This window comes from Haliaeetus albicilla, chromosome 4 (genome assembly GCF_947461875.1).
Source record: "Haliaeetus albicilla chromosome 4, bHalAlb1.1, whole genome shotgun sequence".
Taxonomy (NCBI): Eukaryota; Metazoa; Chordata; class Aves; order Accipitriformes; family Accipitridae; genus Haliaeetus; species Haliaeetus albicilla.
The window spans coordinates 32,765,547-32,786,374 of record NC_091486.1 but is presented as its reverse complement, the minus strand read 5'-3'; the positions used below and the strand labels follow the sequence as shown (position 1 = coordinate 32,786,374).

At 37.8% G+C, this 20,828-nt stretch overlaps 1 protein-coding gene across 8 annotated transcripts in view; it reads right to left on the bottom strand.

Annotated features, from left to right (window-relative positions):
• The window catches only part of RFTN2 (raftlin family member 2), a 37,721-nt gene extending 25,083 nt beyond the window's left edge, over window positions 1–12,638 (bottom strand). For 2 of the 8 annotated variants that reach the window (XM_069781813.1, XM_069781814.1), the window contains exons 1-4: window positions 11,896–12,357; window positions 6,570–6,753; window positions 3,775–3,886; window positions 1,445–1,757 (exon numbers count right to left, since the gene is read on the bottom strand). In XM_069781813.1, coding sequence (XP_069637914.1) covers window positions 1,445–1,757; window positions 3,775–3,886; window positions 6,570–6,753; window positions 11,896–12,034 — 748 coding nt within the window. In that variant the 5' untranslated portion in view covers window positions 12,035–12,357. Of the gene's footprint in view, window positions 1–1,444; window positions 1,758–3,774; window positions 3,887–6,569; window positions 6,754–8,023; window positions 8,379–9,816; window positions 9,888–11,011; window positions 11,064–11,111; window positions 11,132–11,895; window positions 12,358–12,496 lie in introns of those variants that run through there. The other 6 variants (XM_069781811.1, XM_069781812.1, XM_069781816.1 and 3 more) reach the window with 6 other exon arrangements.
• Window positions 12,639–20,828: the final 8,190 nt, after the last annotated feature.

Below are 20,828 nucleotides of genomic sequence, written 5' to 3'. Positions count from 1 at the left end.
ACACTGCACATGGAGGATGCACTGGTTGCTTATCTACCTGGTCGCACCAGTCTGCACAAACAAAGCTCCTTAACAGAACCAAGAGTTTTTCACTTTTTACTTACAGGATTTCTGTTCTGCTACGTATAGCAAACCCACTATTTCAAGCTGTAAGGAAAGAGTTAAGCTTTAACAGATCATGCTATAAAGGCTCAGTTGTGCAAGAACTGCTTTAATTCAAGTGTTGAAAATAACAGGGACATTGATTATCTCAGTGCTTAGAGTCATTATCCTGACAGTCTACAAACTGGAGAGGGTGCTTAACTCTTAACAGGAAAGTGAAAAGGTTGCTTTTGAGTGCACTTAAAACAGGTTCTTCCCTGATGGGCCAGACATATTATGGCAAAATGCAATCTGACATGAAAGTTTCATGCTGCCTGCTTTCTCCACAATACTGTCTTGCATTAGTTCTCCTGCTTTAGATTACCTCTTCCTTTTCACCTTTTCTTCCTAGCAAGCCAGGAGGCCTTAGTGCTTCAGTATCAGAAGTCACTGTTTCAGGCAATCTCTCCCACACAGACTACACTAAGTATCTCAGATTCTTCTACAACTAAGTTTTCTACCACAGCACCAACATTTTTCAATGATACTTTTCCTTCCTACACAACTTTTTAATGCTTACTTTTCTCTAGTGTAAATTCATTTTGTAACAATTATCCTCTTTGATTTCATGGTCAATGCATTAATTTAAGTGATCTCTTTCAGGATCCTTCTTGAAGGCATGTTAACCAGAAAGAATCCATTAGGAACGGATTTGTTTGCTGTACATTATGTGAGTTGGCTAGAAGCATGTAACATTACAGCTCTGGCTGGAAGGGGCTCTCTTTGAGACAGCTCTGTTTTGAAAAAGGCAGAACTGGATTTCCAAGAATATGTTCTGATGCCATTACATGTTTATGTTTTAATATTAAGAGTAAGCGAAAACTATATGCATTTAGGAAAAGGTTTTAAAACAACTGCATCCTTCTAAATGAAGAGATTTTTACTGCCCCATATTTGTTATACACTATACACATATCAAGCAAAAAAGCTACCTGTTTGCACCACATTTAAAATCAGAATGACGCTGTGGGCGATTTTGGGGGGTTTGTTTGCGTTTTTCCCTTTTTCTTTAAACTACAAACTAGAATTATGACAGTACATTTACAATAGTCTATATGAAAATTGAAATATCAATTTAATATATTACCACAGTTCACACACAGAGCAGAACGTAAATATTTCTTCTGTTTCTTCCACTGGCAACTTTATTAGAAACACGTATGCATTTAAGGAAGATGCATCTTCCAAAACCGATATTTGATACAATAGAACATGCTGTTCTGTTATTTCTTTCCAACACCTTTTTAAAACAACAGCTCAATAAAATACCTTATTTCTGCAATAAACAAGCAGCATTTATTACCGTCTCCTTTTCGTGGTTTAACAGGGCTGACTTCTTTTCCAAACTGGAAATCTGCATCCTGTAGCAGACTGCTTTCTGCTTGCATTTCCTCCTCTATCCCACTCTCAGATGAGTGACCACTCAATGTCCCTTCATTCCAGTTTTTATAGTTTTCATCAGAATTTTTTCTTCTGTGTTCCCTATTTCTTCTGCCCAGCGTTGATTCCACCTCTGTACTTCCATCTGCGCTTGTTCCATTACAGGCTTTAGGTTGAGGAAAATGTTGCGTTACAAATCCCACAAACTTCTTTCCTCTTTTAGCAGCTTCGTTAACCTGTATTTACAACAGAAATCTGTCTGCAAAGTGATTTTAGAATTACATGTAACTTTAAAAAAAAAAAACTTTTATATTCATGTTCTGTTTAACTAAACTGCTGATTTTCAAGGACATAAAGACACAACACTGTACTATAGAAGGGTGGCTTGTCTTTGTATGCTGCCCATGTTTCAAAGTAAATGGAAGTCTTCCAGCATGTCTTTGGACTCAGGCCAAGAACGGTGGCCAACACTGGTACTGACTTTAGTGTATACAAAGTCCTTCATTTAGAAGAAATCCAAAGTATTTTACTTGCTGTGTCGTAGTGATAAGCAGTATACTGGTGCAATAAATAGTACTGTTTCTCTAAACATGTGATACCAGTCATACTAAAATTACTGGCCACTAATACTATAGAAATATCTGTTTGTCATGTGTCATGATTCATTATCCCCCGGTTCCCTTAGAGGCTACTCAGCTTCACTATTACTGAGAATAGTGAAAGAGCAGAGAAAGGAGGGAGCTAGAAGCAAATTAAACCCTCCTTAACTCTGCTTTCAGCCAGTGGTGGGTCTTTTTCTCTGCACTGAAGTCTCAAAATACAACTGTAGAATATGTGCCACCTGTGGGATGTGTGTCTGTTCTTGGAGGGAGGAGGTTTTTTTGCTGGAATAAGAAGTGCTGCCATTTAGGAAGGTGATCCCAGTGCCATCTTGTGCTACAAGCTCCCCTGTGCAATGAAGTCTTTCCAGGAAAATACAGACACACAGCCCAGGAAGAAGACATCACATAGGAAGTACTGGATTAAGTGAGGGCAGAAAGGGAAGGATCTCTACCCAGTTAACTCACATACTATTGTATCAAAAGAGTGAGTAACACTCAAATAGTTTATGGTACTATAATCCCTTTTTAGTACCATGATAGACTGAACTGTTACTATCTATCACCATTATGTACGTACAGCAATGATACGATATGCCAATCACTCTGATTATACAGAGCTGCTGCTTCCAAGACAACCAAAATAATTTTAAATGTGACAAGCAACATGCAGAAAAAGAGGTAATATGACAATCTTCTTTTTTTTTTTTTTTAAGATCTGAAACAAGTAATTTTTTTACTGGATTACTGGCTCAGTTTTTTAAAACACTGGGAGCATTTTAAAATAAAATTATTTTCACACGCTACTTCTGTACCAGATTTGCTTGCAAGACTGAATCAAGTGTACTTCTCCTTTAAATGTTTGTCTGGTATGCTATACAACCAACCTGGCAATATACATACAGTATAAATGTGTAATGGAAACCCATTTTAAATTTGAAACACCTAAAAATTTCAAAACAAGCCATTTAGAAGTTTTAAACAATTCTGTGATTATTTCAAAGATCATTAAAGATCTCCAATATGCTTCTTCCTCTACTTCTTTCCTTGGCAATTAATATAAAAGATATCACTCTAACACTTGTAATAACAATCGTTTCCTGTTTCAGCAAGTCTTCAATTTTGCAGAGGAAGTTAAGCACAAAAAGAACTAGAAATAGAGTTTACATTCCAGTGGAGGTTTAGTTTTCTTTAACTATACAGTATTTTCAAAACAGTTACTGTGTATTTTGTATTTCTGTTAATGAATGAAAAAAATCTGTCTTAGAAATTGAATACACTCATGTTCATTAGGAATACCTTACTTAACCCAGAACAACATAAAACTTCAGGGTTTTTTTTAATATTAATTCCAGAAAAAGCTATCATGCAAGCATTTTGTAAAGAGTGACTGAGAGTTTGGGCCTGATTCTGCTTTCAGTGGTGTAAGCAGCCAGTCTCCCAAGCTTTACAGAGCTCAGTAATAAGTCCTAAATTAGAAAAAGCAACTAGTGAAGAAAAATAACTCCTTTTGCATCAAGAAAAGCCTCTGTAGCTTCTATAAAATAAACCAAGGTTAAAACTCAAACTTAAAAAGATATCACCTACTAAATATAACTTACATGTATGGTAGAAATAAAAGTCTGAAGAGAAGTTTGAAAAAACCCTCCATTACCTTTTCTAACAGTTCTTTCACTACCTCATTTGTCAGTGTTTCATACATTAAAGGACATTCCTCAATCACCAGCCTGGGGTGGCTTTGTCCTCTGGGTGCTGTATGCTTCTGGCTAGAACACAGGAAGAAAGCAGTCTTTGTCAGTAGTTTGCCGCTAACTTGGGCAAATGCTTGCACATAGAATTCTTTTCTTTTGGAATAGTTATGAATGAAATCCTGGCAATGCCCTGGCAACACTTCTTCATGCTTTTATTTAGAACTCAGGTTTTTGGTGTTTTGTTCTGTTTCTTACACAAAGTGGCAGGTACTGTATATTGCAATGTCAGGGCAAGAAATTAATAATTTAACAGGAATTTCATCTGAAGACTGTCAATAGACATCTTTTGGAAACTGAGCTTTATTGACAAACAGCCCTGCTTTTGTAATAAATAAACCCCAAAATCTCTGATAACGCAAAAAATACAAATTTAAGCTATAAATGTAGCAAACACAAAACATGTTCAGTTTTGTAGAAAACATGCTATGACTAGAAATGGTACTTTCACACTGTTAACGTGCTGCTATTTAGTTTTTCTAACTAAAGCAGAGTTGCAGCTATTTTATGAAATACAGTGTAGGCAATTACTAGAAATACATTGCAGTAACAATTACTTTGCATTAGGTAGTGTTTAAATCACTCAGATTTGAGATTCCAACAAGCTTTAACTTCCATTTGTCCTGGTTTCAGCTGGGATAGGGTTAATTTTCTTTCTAGCAGCTGGTATAGTGTTATGTTTTGGATTCAGTATAAGAATAATGTTGATAACACACTGATGTTTTCAGTTGTTGCCAAGTAACGTTTAGACTAAGTCAAGGATTTTCAGCTTCTCATGCCCAGCCAGCAAGAAGGCTGGAAGGGGCACAAGAATTTGGGAGGGGACACAGCCAGGGCAGCTGACCCAAACTGGCCAAAGGGATATTCCATACCATGTGATGTCATGCCCAGTATATAAACTGGGTAGATCTGGCCTGGGGGGATTGCTGCTTAGGAACTAACTGGGCATCGGTCAGCGAGTGGTGAGCATTGCATTGTGCATCACTTGTTTTGTATATTCTGATTTTTAAATTATTGTTGTTGTCATTTTATTATTGTTCTTATCATCATTATTATTTTCTTCCTTTCCATTCTATTAAATTGTTCTTGTCTCAACCCACAAGTTTTACTCCCTCCCTGGCCCTGATTCTCTCTCCCACCCCACTGGATGGGGGGGAAGTGAGTGGCTGACTGGTGCTTCGTTGCAGGGTGGGGTTAAATCACGACACCATTTAAAGTTAAAGAATAGTATTCATCATGTTTTATCTAAAGCTAGTTAGGTTATTACTCAGACAACAATATTTGGTGTATATCAATAATATAATGTGATTTTATTTGACGTTTCCTTTGCACAACCACCTGCTTTAGAATGAAACATCAATGAGACACAAATATAAAAGGTTACTTTCCAGATAACAGTCAGAGAAGGTGTATTGCCTATAGGAAAACCAACACAGGTACATATGGCGCCTGCATAGGAAATGGGGAATCTACACCCAACAGTTTCACATGTTGGCTGCAGGGTCTCATCCTTCACCTATTCAAGGTCCTAAAGGTTCAAACCACAACTTCGTAAAGATCCCACATCTACAGGGATAAGGTGAGTTGTGGGAGCTGTGTGCTGGCAGACTCAGCTCTTAGAAGCCTCAGCTCCAGAGAGCAAGTACTCTGCTTTTCTTACTTTTCAAAGCATTTACCCACATGGACAACATTCACCTTGTTAGCAGATGAATTTATAAAGGTAAGTTGCATGAGCAGCAAATATCACGGACAATGCTTGTTTAAGCAAAGCAGTTGAGAAGCTCCCTCAAATGAACCATGGTTTACGGAAGCATTACTGGAGTGGCAGGGGGCACCTTCCGACTCACACCCCTCTGGTCTTCCAAAGAAAATGAAAGCAGCTTTGTGCATCACACTAGGACTCAGAAGAGAAGGGGAAGCATGACGGCTCTTAATGCAATACGAAATCCACTTTTCTAGTTATTCAGAGCAAGAACAAAAGGTCATCTTCTTTGCATTCAAAAGAACTAATGGTAAAATTTCTTTGTACATTTTCTTTTATGATCACGTGGTGATTACAATGCAGCAAAACCAGGAGTAATAAGCAAGACTATGGAACTGGAACATGAACACAAACTCTTGACTCTCCCCTCAGTGTCAAAACCAAGCTTTTGTATGACCTCCAATCACAGAATGATTATTTCCTTCTTATTAAGAAGGAAAAATAAACTATCTCTGACAAACTAATTCACACTTTATAGCTTGTTTTCCCTGAATAATGCTCTTATGGGAAAAGTAAAAACATGAAAGTTTTGAAAATTAAGAAGAAAAAACAAACATGAGAGAATTTAAAGCAGCTTATTACTCTTAGTGTTTTGTTTAATCTTGTATTCGCTGCAGGTTCTAAGACAGATGATAATTTATTATAAAAATGTATTAAAAATAAAAGGCTAAACCAACAATTTATCTTCCCACAAATTATGATAAGCAACTTTGGATTTTTTTTTTGGACATTTACTAAGGCAAAGTAAACATTAGCCTATTGTGTACTTAGTGTTAATTAAAAAACATTACTAAACTTGCTCACCTTTCCAGACAAGGAACAGTTATTTGATTCTCTGAGGTGCTCATTTCAAGCTCGTAATAAATTATGCACGTTGAGCAATCCACTTACAAATGGCTTAAGTAATGGATCAATGTATTCAAATTATTTCACTGTTACCTTAATTTTAATCGTGAAAGTACCACTCGATACATGTGACTTGCAGGGAAATTCCTTCTACGTCCAATTGGCAGTATAATAGGATGAACAGCTCCTACAATATATCCTTTGCTGTAATATTCTTCCACCTTAGATGCTATATCCAACACAGAACTGATCTTGATAACTTCTGGATTTGGGGAAGCTAAAAGTGTTGAAAGCAGAAGAGAAGCACATTATACTATGTATGCCCATATACTTTTTGGGTGAGTTCCTTTTATATAAACCACACAAAATCCATCCCAAGGCATTTACTAAAAAACTACAGTTCTATTTATACAAGAAAAGGCAGATTCACAGCTGATTCAACAGTATTCAACTACTTGAAGTATGTATTTTTACAAGTTAATATGATCTGGCTTTAATCTATTTGGCAACACTTTCTGTTGGATCTGGCTTGGCCAAACTAATTTAAGAGTAGCGTCAACATCTAAACACACAATAGGTCTGAACTTAACAAAGCAACTATTTTGCCTAGCCAAAGCCTTAAACATACTGAAGCAGTATCCTTAAACCTTGGTTGTGAGGTAAATTCCCGTACAACAAATTTAAGCCTAGAACAACTGGTTTGTTTTTCTTCAAAAGTTTGTTTTGATCCTTAGAAGTGACCTGTGGATTGTAGGTTGAACTTTTAACATAGTCCCAATTCCTTTTTCCAGTAGACCTAAGTACATGTCACCTAAGCTTTGTGGTGTTTTAATTTCTAAGGAGGATCCCTCTGAGTGTGTGCAAGCATTTCCAATCAAAAGGCAACAGCTAGGTACTATACAGCTATTGGGGGAAACTACATAGATAAAGGGAAAACTTTTTGGAGAACTGTTTTTGAACAGTCTGGTCCACAGCTTTTTTTACAGAGAAAAAGGAAGATTCCACACTAGTAATAGACAACATTCTGCCACAGTCAGTCTGATGGTCAGTATTTCCTGTGCTACTCAACTCCAACTGGAATTGTAGATGCTCTCAGAAAGCAGGAAATCAATATTCATATACAGATGGCAACTGAAGAGCAATTATGCCAGCATATATTTGCCATCATCAAAATTTGCATCCTTTGCAGATATGAACTCTTATGAAAAGACAGCTTGGCTTGGAATTTGATGGTCTCTATCAGCGACCCTTGCTGCAAGTGACGTACTTTTTTGTGTTCTGACGAGTCCCTCTCTTTGCAAAACTTTCAGTGCATTAAGACCAGTGTTCAACTGTGTTAAAGGATGCCTCAATTGGAATTAAGTGACCTCACAACGCTTTTTTTGAGATACAAACATTTTAACACGCTGCTTTAAACATTCCCTTTCAAACCATACAATAAACTGGAAACAATTAAATACACCAATTCGTCTTTTATTCTGTAATTTAAAAAAAATGATATAAAAGAAAAAAGAACAGATAAATGTGATGACATAAATCTCACTCACCACTTCATAAGTGTATTCATTAAGAGTTAATTTCATGTTCTTACATCCTCTTATCTACCTGCCCTATATTGTAGGTGGGCAATAGCAAGGAATTTAAGGACTTTATCAAAAGACACAGCAAGTCACAAAGTCTACCTATCCCACTGCTTTAAAGTATCATAAACCAGATATATGAATCTTTAGTTTGCCTAAATCTTTTATTCTAATAAACTGAATTAGAATTCTGCTGGTTCATGAGTGATATGTTCTATAAAACATCAATCTCTATACTACTTTCCCACAATAAAATGGGGATAATACTGATACATATACAAGTTATGGAGGGCTTTTTTAAAAAAAAAAACAAAAAAACAAAAAAACCAAAGCAAAACAAAAAAACCACAACCACACCACCACCAGAAACTAATGTTTTGCAACACTCAAATACTTTTAAATACCAACTTTTACTAAAGGGAAAGAGGAATGGAGGCCTACTTTGCTTGTCACTTTAAGAGCCTTAACAGCTCAGAAAAGCTATCAAGAGAAACCAGAGTAAGTGTACCATGGGAAATGCACACCACTAAAAAGCATCACTAACATATATTGATGGTTTATTGCTGATAACTAGCAAACTCAACCTATTAATGTAAACTCTGCCATTCCCAGTCATAGGGACTGGGCTGTTGCACTTTTTTGTGCTACTTTGCCTGCCTTTTTTTTTTTTTTTTTTTTTTTGAAGCAGACAGTACATTACAGCCTTCCCTTTCATAGACAGATGATATTTTGCCCTTAGTGACGCCTCCCTCCCATGATTCCACTCATAGTAAATCCAGAAGACATTAAATGTGTATTGAAGGAATAACTCCTCTACAGTCCACAAGCCAAAAAAGCATGAATGTATGCAATGTGATCATCACTTCACTGATTTTGCAAATGTCTTAAATGTTTTTCATTAATTTCCTTCCTGATGTGCTGTCAACAGGTAGCCAAAATACTTTTACAAATAACAGAACTACAGCTACCCTGGCTAGCTGTAAGCTTCAGATGCATGATATCGAAGATGATGACAAAACAGCTACTTCATACATATTCATACTGTTATTCAGAGTGACAAGAACTTCACAGCATGTCATCTTAGTGGGTTGCATCAATATTCCTTTTTTTCCCTAATAGGAAGGTTGTGGGAAAAGCAAAAACATTCTGCTTGGAGTAGGAGTATTCAAACTATCCCTACTTTATGGTTAGGCTGACATCAAAAAATAACAGCTGTTCTTGTAACTGAGATATGCCTCATGATTGAGCTTGTAGAATTTACAATCCTTGACAGGCATTTAAAATTACACTTCAGAGTCCACTGCTCCCTTTCCTTTGTACTATTCAATCCCACCAAAATATAAGATTGGCTATAATTTTCTTGTTTGGGATTCTCTTGATGCAGAAGAACCTTCATGGAACTCAAAGCTGATTTCTACAGTAGGGATGGCAGTATTTTGGGGACGAGGAGGGGAGAAGCCAAGGTACAATACACTGCTGATAGATAACTAGTTAAGACGTGTAGGGTGTCCAGCCAGCAAATTTAGACTACAGCACGGTTGACCTAATCTGCATCATGGCTTGGGAGAAGATCAGGGACTCCTGAAAGTCTCCCCAGCAGGCTCATTTCAACTTCACATAGCATAAATCTGATGAAGCAGAGAATAAAGCATATTAAATGAAAATAATGCATTTATGCTTGCTATACTTTTATCTTAATGCAGGACATAGCTTATTGTAGGATCTTATAAAGGATACTAAGTGCAGATTTTCTGTTTTACTTGGTGCAAGATCCAGTGGTAACAAGTCACTGCGGCAAACGGAAATCTCAGATGTTGGGGAAGATCTTGCTCTGGAAATCAGCAGACACAGAGTGCCATGAAGACATAACACAACCTGACAGCAGAGTGAAAACTAACTTTGCTCTGAAGTGATATAAATACTCTCATTTAGGTTTCATTTAGCCAAAGGATATTCAAGTAGCAACAAGTATGTGAGCAAGTTGATTGGAGTAGAAGGGAAAAAAAAAAAAAAAAAAAGAGCCCAACATATTCCCATTCCCCACAGTACTTTAGCCGATCCCCACGTTTCATAAGCAAACAGAATTCAGAAATGTTGCCAAGACAGTACATACACATTTTTTTTCCTGTCTTCATTATCTTAGCTCTAAAAAGTATAGACCCCAAACAAAAAAAAAATATTTTAAGGTCAAATAAACACACAGCTAGAACCATTCAACAGAAATATACTTGTGTTTACAAATCCACTTGCTTGCTTACAGTTAGAAACCTAAAAATTAAGCAACTATCTGAAACTGATCTCACTGTTATTTAGTCTTCATAATTCCACAATAAGTCACTGAAGCTAAGCACTTTTGGATATCCGACTGAACAGGAGAAAATGAAACTTTACTGCTCTACTGATAGGTTATTAAAATAATAGAGATGCACCTTTATTTACACTTGTTTGGTGTACTTTTTCTTAAAAGTCACAACCACCTTTAAAACAAATCCTTTACACAACACTTCCAGAAACTTGTTACTTTAAAACACAGCAAAACTATCTAGAACACAGACTATTTAAGAACACTAAATGCCCTTCAGTCTCTAAAAAAAAAAAAAAAATTATTATCCTATTATCAGTATATTAGTAGGTTGGTCATGTATGCATTAGACAGCCTAGCTTTATTTCCAGTACATTACCACTACTACTTACTCAACACAAAGTTTGTTTCTTCAAAAAGAACAAGCCAGTGAGAAACTATTTGTGTAAATAAACAGAACAAGAGTTGGATGGCAAGTACTATAACTTAGTAGAATGTATCTTCTATCAGTATCTTGCAGTTTTTCAATGAGCAGACTGATATATTTTCAATAAAATTATTACTACTACCCTTTAACTTAGAGTTAAAACTAAGCAGAGGCCAAGTTTTGTTTATGAAAAAGTGCCTGAAAACGTAACAAGGCATGCACTTACACTTTCTCCCTTTATCAAACCCTTCCTGCAATTGCATTTACTTCAAATCCTTGTTATTAGGAAGTTCCAGTAGATTGGGTTGTTCCAAAATGCAACTTACTACAAAGTAACTGCAAAACTGAGCTGTCTGTTCTCAGAGGGCAGCCATCTGGGCTTGTTTATGTTTTCAACTTTGTGGAACAGGGAGTTGCTCTGTTAGAGACGGGACACCCTCGGGAAGGAAGTATCCCACAGAGCACTGTCTGCCTCTAGCTACGCATACAAATTTTGTTTCATTTCGGTCATGATTTTGAAAGACTATTCAACAACTACAAGTAAAGCATTTGGAAAAAAACAGTAAGATGAAACTGTAAGCTTCTTACTAAAATATATACCAAGAGACGGGTGGCCATGAGGGGAAGCTACTCCTGGTATACAAATAAGAAACAGACTTACTTCTGCATAAAGTAACAAGGACAATGAGGGCCTGTTTGTGGAAGTTGAGTGCATTTTAAAAAATTGTTATTCAATTAAGGCTCAGGCACAGTGTATTTTCTGAACCGTCACACTGAATTCAGACAACCATTATTCAAAGTGAGTACGGATGGCAGTATGTGACTCACAGGAAATTTGGAAAATCTCTAACAGTTTTTAGCAAGCTTCCTTAATAAGGACAGTTGTGTAATTTGGTGGGTTTGCTTGTTAAAAATACTTCAGTAGTTTCCATTGTAATTGTATATAAGTGAGGACCTTCGTCATGATTTGTGTTTCAAAATAAAAGTCTTACGTTTTGGCTAGCTTTGATAAAAGTATCTAAGATTTACTGTAAGCCAAACAAGACAGAACTAAGTTAAATCCTATTCCTTGCATTCTCAGAGTAGTAAAGATATAAGATAAAAAGATACCTTCTAAAGTAAAATCCAGCAATACATATTCATAAGCAGAATCCGTCTTTGTCTCAACTTGTGGTCTCTTCAGTGTAGAAAAGATTTTTCCAGGGCTGCTATCATCTGGGTCTTCCAGCTTTCTCAGTCCGCACCCCATGGCAAGATCTGCAAATGATTAAATCGCAGGAAAAGGTGGGGGGAGCAGCAAGATCTGTCGCTCTCACTACAGGGAAAAAAAAAAAAGTAACCAAATAATTCCCTATGATTTTGTTTTCTATTAGCTGTAAATCCAAATAGAGAAAAAGTCTGGTTCCCAAATCAAAAAGCGAAGGTACTTTCCATTCATTTTTTTATATAGAAACAGCAAACCCGTGATGATTTCAAGCTACAAACTTGGTAGGAGTAGGCGTGATTTTGCAGCAATGTTAGAGCTGCTACAAACTAGCAGAGATTTTCCATGCCACGTCAATTTACAGCCAGCCCCCTATCAGTGCTCTCTTGCAGAGGACACCAATAGTGCTTTGTTTGTCCTTCTAGACTGCCTGGGTGAGGGGGGGCAGTGGGGGGGGAGAAGAACTGAAAAAGAAAGTTTGAGAGAAACTTGTCTGTAATTACTTACCTCCAGAAGTTCTCAACTGCAGTAGCAAGTCAGAGGGAAAAAAGCAAGTTAGTCAGAATGAAAGAATGAGAAAAGAGCCTCAACATGGTTGGAGACGAAAATCATTTCCAGAAAGGAAGTCAGCTTCAAGAGGAAATTGCTTCTGGCATCTCAAAGGGTAGAAAAGTAAATGAAAGGCAGTTTAGTCCTTATTTTAGATTTCAAAGTTTGGTTCCTATTTCCTTTTCACAGGAACTTTCCTCCAGATGAAAAAAACCACATGAACATAGTGTAATATATTGTAATAATGTAAAAATATGCAGTAATTTCTTGTCAAGAAAATCAATAAGAATCTACATTGCTAGAATCAGCTTATGTAATTAGTTTTGATAAACACTGAAAAATTACACTGAAATATTCCTAATTTCAAATCAGAAAGACTTTTTCTATGTTATATATGAATATAGTTACAAGACTTTTTTTCAACCCATTTTTCATGGGTATTGAACAACTGAAATCCTCTTCTCCTCTGTCAGGCTGACCTCAGTTGGTACAGCCACAGACTTTCAACACTGTTTCCTAAACAAATTTTTCTTTAAGTCCTGAAAATTTAGTATAAGTTTAAGGGCTCTCATTACTCTTACATTGCCTACTACAAGTCACTTGTAACTGTTTTACACCTGATACAGACCATGATAATGCCCTGCAAAAAAAAGGAACAGTGATTGATTTTCTAAGGCCCTGTTACTGCTGGGATGGGTGGTTAGAAAATTTACCTTTTTACTTTTACACTACATCTAGAGAAATTAAGAGTCATCTAGAGAAAACTAGAGATTTGTAATACCATTTTGGATTAAAAGAAATACACATTTGAATTTAAAACACTTTTTACTTTTTTTCACTGAAAAATACTAATCTTATAAAAAATGCCCACATTTTCTATGATTAATCACCGCAAGTTAGGCATTAACCATTTGTGGTTTTCTTCCTGTTCTACTGCAAGCGAAGTGATCTAACTTTTATTTAAGCAGCTTACCAGGAATGAGCAGTCTGCGGACTATATCCCCTTTGAAATCCACATTAAAATTACTTAATTTTGGAAGAATTTAAAAATCACAGAGCATGGAGCCTGGGATTGAAGTCATAATTATTGCATACAGTCTTTAAAACAAGCTCCCAGGTGCTGAAACCAAAAGGAAATCCCTCAGTGTTGTCATCTTGATTAAAACCCAGGAAAACAACAAATAAGCAGAATTCTCCAGCTTCCTGCATGTCTGCTTACAAAGAAATTGCCCCCAAACACTCTTTTCTTTTTTTTCCAGTAAAGGTCATCCCTGAATTGTTGCTATACCAGACATACATGTAAACTGTCCACTCAACCTTGAGAATCCTGCTGCTTCACTCCACACAGTCCTTAAGATCCACTGTAACCGCTTGCAGAAAGCTATGGCATGACTGACAGCTGCAAGTAAAACAACTTTTTGCAGCACTAGGCCAGTTGCCAGCTGGTTGCCCTTTTTTTTTTTTTAATTTAACTAAAGATAGCTACATTTTTAATGAGGCCAGAATATTGTATTTTAAACTCTTTGTGACAAGGCTTAAATCATATTTCAACCCTTTCATCAAGATAGGATTTTTCATAGCATAAACAAACTCTTATGACAACACAGAAACACTGTTATGGATAAAAACAATGGTCCTTATTTTGGGTAACCCTAGATCAGTTAAGTAGTTAATAAGTTTCTGAATTGGAAGTCAATAGTTGCCATTGCAGACTTGACTCAAAAGCCACTAGACTGAACCAATGAAAACAAAGATCCCAGATGTCAAAAAGAAAACAAAACAAAACCAACAAAGAACTAGCAGCATCCCACACAGGAGTTTAAAACTGCATCAAAGCACCTGAATGACTCAGGAGAAGAACAGGATCCTAAGATTCCTGGATTCAGGAGCTGCCGGAATAGCTTTAGTATCCTGTTGCAAAGTGGATATAAGCTACAAAACAGTCCACTTCGTGACCCAAAATGCAAAGACTCTGGGAACTGGTATCGGAGAAAAACAGATCCCTAAAACTACACTGTGATTCACAGAGATGTGGTAGTCACAGCAACCCCCACTAGAAAGAGCATGCAACTCATTCACTGAAGCTTGATATAATTTTTAGACTTTTAAAAAGGCAAACAAAGATAGCCAAACAACAGACCAATTAATCCAAAGGAACTATGCTTCTGTGGAAGGCTTCCAGAATCCCCCCTACAGTTTTTATTCTGATGAAATGGAAAATGATACAAATATGGCAAAAGAGTAGTGCACCAACAGGAGCATTGGTCCAGCACTGGACTACCATCGACTGTCTTCTAGCAGTGCAAGATGAGAGGCGGCAGCAGTTCTGCGCAGTAGTTTTGACCAGCAAGTGAGACAGCAAGGCTTGCTGCCTACCCACACCTCAGGGTTGTTCCTGTCCCTTGCTCATGACTGACTTTGTTCCCTGTTGTCAGTATCATGGGAAGTTTGAAAACATTTGTGTGGGAGGCATTTTTGTCTGTCTTGCTATGTTACTAAACTCACTGAATGTAAGGACATCATCTGATGCTTGAAACTGATGTGTTGAAATAGTCATCCCTCTGTTCCTGACTCCATGCTCAGCTGCTCACTATTAACATTATTGATGTCCAAGGCAGGCCCTCTGTCTACAGTGTTGGTGCCAAATAAAAGTGGTGTTGGCACCCCTTTTTCATAGAATCATTTAGGTTGGAAAAGACCTTCAAGACCATCGAGTCCAACCATCATCCACGCCCACTAAACCATGTTATGGAGTACCCCATCTACGCGCTTTTTTAATACCTCCAGGGATGGTGACTCAACCACTTCCCTGGGCAGCCTATTCCAATGTTTGACCACCCTCTCAGTAAAGAAATTTTTCCCAATATCTAACCGAAATCTCCCTTGCCACAACTTGAGGCCATTTCCTCTTGTCCTGTCTCCAGTGACCTGACAGAAGAGACCAGCCCCCACCTCACTACAACCCCCTTTCAGGTAGTTGTAGAGAGCGATAAGGTCTCCCCTCAGCCTCCTTTTCTCCAGACTAAACAGCGCCAGTTCCCTCAGCCGCTCCTCATAAGACTTGTGCTCCAGGCCCACCACCAACTTGGTTGCCCTCCTCTGAACACGCTCCAGCACCTCAATGTCTTTCCTGTAGTGAGGGGCCCAAAACTGAACACAGTACTCGAGGTGCAGCCTCACCAGTGCCGAGTACAGGGGAACAACCACCTCCCTGCTCCTGCTGGCCACACTATTTCTGATACAGGCCAGGATGCCATTGGCCTTCTTGGCCACCTGGGCACACTGCTGGCTCATATTCAGCCGGCTGTCAACCAGCACCCCCAGGTCTTTCTCTGCCGGGCACCTTTCCAGCCACTCTTCCTTCTCCAAGCCTGCAGCGCTGCATGGGGTTGCTGTGACCCAAGTGCAGAACCCGGCACTTGGCCTTGTTGAACCTCATACGATTGGCCTCGGCCCATCGATCCAGCCTGTCCAGATCCCTCTGTAGAGCCTCCCTACCCTCGAGCAGATCGACCCTGCCTCCCAACTTGGTGTCGTCTGCAAACTTGCTGAGGGGGCACTCAATCCCCTCATCCAAATCATCAGTAAAGATATTAAACAGAACAGGGCCCAACACCGAGCCCTGGGGAACACCACTTGTGATCCGCCACCAACTGGATTTCACCCCATTCACCACAACCCTCTGGGCTCATACATCCAGCCAGTTTTTCACCCAGTGAAGAGTACACTTATCCAGGCCACGAGACGCCAGTTTCTCAAGGAGTATGCCATGAGAGACAGTGTCAAAGGCCTTGCTGAAGTCAAGGAAGATAACATCCACAGCCTCTCCCTCATCCACTAGGCAGGTCACCTGGTCATAGAAGGAGATCAGGTTGGTCAAGCAGGACCTGCCTTTCGTAAACCCATGCTGACTGGGCCTGATCCCCTTCTTATCCTGGACATGCCATGTGAGTGCTCTCAAGACAAACCGTTCCATAATCTTCCCCGGTACGGAGGTCAGGCTGACAGGCCCGTAGTTCCCCAGATCCTCACTCCGACCCTTCTTATAAATGGGAGTCACATTGGCAAGCCTCTAGTCCTCTAGGACCTCCCCTGTTGACCAGGAACACTGACATATGATAGAGAATGGCTTGGCAAGGACCTCTGCCAGTTCCCTCAGTACTCTTGGATGGATCCCATCAGGTCCCACAGATTTCTGAGTGTCCAGATGGCATAGTAGGTCCTTAACTATTTCCTCCTGGATTAAGGGGGGTATGTTCTGCTCTTCATCCTTACCTTCCAGCTCAAGGGGTGGAGTACCCTGGGGATAACTGGACTCACTATTAAAGACCGAGGCAAAGAAGGCATTAAGTACCTCGGCCTTTTCCTCATCACTGGTTGCTACGCTCCCTTCTGTATCCATTAAAGGAAAGATACTCTCCTTGGGATTCTTTTTACTGTTAACATATCTGTAAAAACATTTTTTGTTGTCCCTTACGATAGTGGCCAGATTTAGTTCTAGCTGAGCTTTTGCCTTTCTAATTTTCTCTCTGTATGATCTAACAAGATCCCTGTACTCCTCCCAAGTTGCCCGCCCTTTCCTCCAGAGATGATAAACTCTCCTTTTTTTTTTTTTTTCTTGAGTCCTAGCAAAAGCTCCCTGTTCAGCCAGGCTGGTCGTTTCCCTCGGCAGTTCGACTTGCAGCACATGGGAATAGCCTGGTCCTGAGCCATTAAGATTTCCTTCTTAAAGAATCTCCATCCCTCCTGGACCCCTTTGCCCTTCAGGACCGTCTCCCAAGGGACTCTCTCAACCAGTGCCTTGAAGAGGCCAAAGTTAGCCCTCCGGAAGTCCATAGTGATGATTTTGCTGACCACCTTCCTTGCCTCACCAAGAATTGAAAATTCTATCATTTCATAGTCGCTAAGCCCAAGACAGCCTCCGACCATCACACCTCTCACCAATCCTTCCCTGTTCGTAAACAATAGATCTAGCAAGATTTTGACAAAATCTCTGTTGCTAGAATTAGAAAGACACTTTGTTCCTGCATGAATACAAAGCCTATTTACAAGAATGCCTTCTCTTCTCCAAAACCAAATATGACCTGCATAAACCATTTAATAAAATAATACAGTTTAAACTTTGCCCCCCCCCCAATATCTTCAAAGGTCAAGAATGGGAGATAGTACTTGACAGTAGTATGTTCCTTTTTCAAGTCATCTGAGCTTCTGTTGATTAAAATAATAAAATATAAGGAAAATTATGAAAACAGTGCAGGTATACAGAAGATTTTTCCTTGCCTGTCTATGCACAATGCCAAAATAAAAGCTAAAAATAATAAATAAAAATTCAGGGAAATTGACTTAGAAGCATTTAATTTTTAATGGATACCAAAACTCAAGAAAGATCATAAGCTACTGAATCTGCAATTCAGAGTCAACTACACCAGGATCCATAGCAAACGTTTCCTTAAAGACACCCTTCTCTCTCTCTCTCTCTGATTAGGATACGGCCTAGTATGTTAAAAGCAAAAGGAATCATACTGCTTTAATGCTATAACGACCTCAAAAACTTCGAAAGGAGTACTTTATTTGAAATTTTAAAATATATATTAAGGATTTTATAAGAAGGGCTATAAAATTTTTAAGCAGTATCGCAATCATGACAAATGACTCCTGCTCAATAACATGATTTAGAACTGGCTGAAGATTCTGAGAGAACAGCTCACATTTCCCAGCCTGTTAGGCCACTGCTGGGACAAAAACATTACCAGTGGTGCATCTGCAAGAAGGTTATTCTCTCAAAGCATTTTAACTGATGAGCTTACTTGAATAAAATCACTAATACAAGCAGCACAGCTTTTAAAGATCCATTCCTATTCTTGAGGTTAAAGAGTAGTGAGCATCAGAAACACAAATGCCTTAAAACTGTATCAATTACCTAAAGAATAAATTATTGCTATTTATAAAGATTTCACTAGGACTAAAACTGACTCATCTAACAAGAAACAGAAGGGATAACTCTTAGTTCCTCTGACAAATGCAAAATCTAAAATAGTATTTGGACCTAACATGTTTCCCACTTGGGGTCATAACCACCCACGTTTGCAGCTTACAAAGGCATATAAGAGCACCACTTTAAAAACAAAACAAAAACCAATTAGCAATACTATCAGCTATAGATCAGTCATCACTGACACATAATGTTTTTAACAGAGGACAGGCACATTAATAAGATACAAGGGGGCAAATTACAAACACAAGCTAAATTAGTCAGATTTCTCCAGAACCTGAGGCTATCTAAACAGCTACAGGACTCAAACCCAATGCATTAAACCCCCCTAAATATTAATCATCTCAAATTGCAACACTTTTGAACTTCACAGTTCCTCTCTGAACTTCTTTTTACGCTTACTTCCTTTGTTTTATGACTCAAGGCAAATGTAAAGTTTTGCCTGGGACAGGGTAATGACAGAAAAAGAAAAAAATTCCATCAGAAAAATTCTGCAATTCAATTGTCAAATATTTTTCACATCCCCATTCTCAAGAACTATTATTTGAGCCAAAACAAAACACTAACATCTAGGTTTTTTTTCTATAGAATGATTTGATTAAAACTGTTTTGTCTATAATTTATTTAAATATATTAAGAAAGTAGCAGTGTTTCATTCTGAAGGCTCTTTGGTCTGGCAACTTTTAAAATATTTTTTCTTTTCCTCCACCCAATTTTTTTTTCTTTTGAAGGAATAATTTTGTGAATGTAACAGGAACATAGTCTTGTTAAACATGTTAACCTGAGCAGAAAAGCCAGCTTTTCTGCAATAATATTTAACTTACTGTTCTAAAAATAATAGAGAGATGACAATAATAGTTTAATTACTGCAAAAGCATAGTTTAATGATAGAAGTTCATCAATTCCATTTTTCATATTTTTCTAAACCCATATTTAAGCTACTCATTGATACGCACAATTAAATAAACAAAAGTTCCAATCCAAACAGTAGATAGGGACCAATCAATTAAAATTTTAGTTACCAACCCAGAACTTTACTAGAAGTTACAAACTACACAAACTTGGTTATTATTGCTGTATTACAAGTAGTTTCAACAGAAGGAGCTTTTGATTAATAAAACTGCTAACAGTTCTCTAAAATGAGATCTACAAATTTATTAAGCTTTTATGTATGCACATCCACAGTATCACACTTATCAAGGCTGCAGTAACTATATCATCTGTATCTGCGATACAATACTAAACACCACAGCCATATGATCAACTAAAATCACGCATTCTAGAATGAAAATGGATGTTCTAGTTTATTTGATTAGAAACAACTGGAAACATTACCAACAGTGTTCTATTTACCATTAACGTACACACTTATGTAGACTGCAACTGCACAGACAGATGTACAAAACGATCACGCAAGGCCCTCAAAATTACAGTTTCAGTACTTCTTTAAATTATTTGTGACTCAAAGTCCAAGAAGGCCTTACGAGACCCACACTTTCCCATTAAATCTTAGCTACAGTATTAAACATAGTTAAAACAAGAGCTACATATTACTGTTCTGCTTTCTATATTTCTATTTGGATTTTCTACATAACAGCTTATAAGGATTTGCATACAGGATTGCACACATGTATCAAGACACTGGCATTGTATTTTTGATCCTTAAAATACTGATTTAAACTGTGTATTTTTTACTTAAATGGGAAACATAAACTTTCATACCAGATGAATTGAAACTACCATAGTACTTCGACATTACAAAGCCACAAACCTATTATACTAATTTTTACTGTAAACCCCCTCTATTTTACAACCATGCAACTTCTCACATTTTAGAACTATGTTAAACAGAGAAAAACATTTGAAGAGAGCCACGTGTTCTGCTAGTTCCTGCTCAGTTACTATTGGAATGCAGTTTCCTCATTGACTTAGCATTAGCTATTTTGAAAAATGAATTTCAGAATACAAAGAATTGCCAATTTAATATGAAAAACATAAACAGTTTTTCAGGGATTATGAATGGACTTCTGATGCTTAACGCTAGAAGTAGCAGGAACTAAACATGTTAGTGAACTAGAGAATTCTACTTAATGCAAGAAAAATAGTCCTTGATCAAACACATAAAAATACAGGACAGAACTTCAGTAACTTTTCTGCCTGTCCACAGGTTTTTATCCAGTTAATAGAGCATATTAGAAGTAACATTTTGCCATATAAATATAACATTAACTAGACAACAGTTGCTAGAAATACTCTGACAGCTAGCTCAGTAGAAGATACCAGCAGGGTCTCTAAATT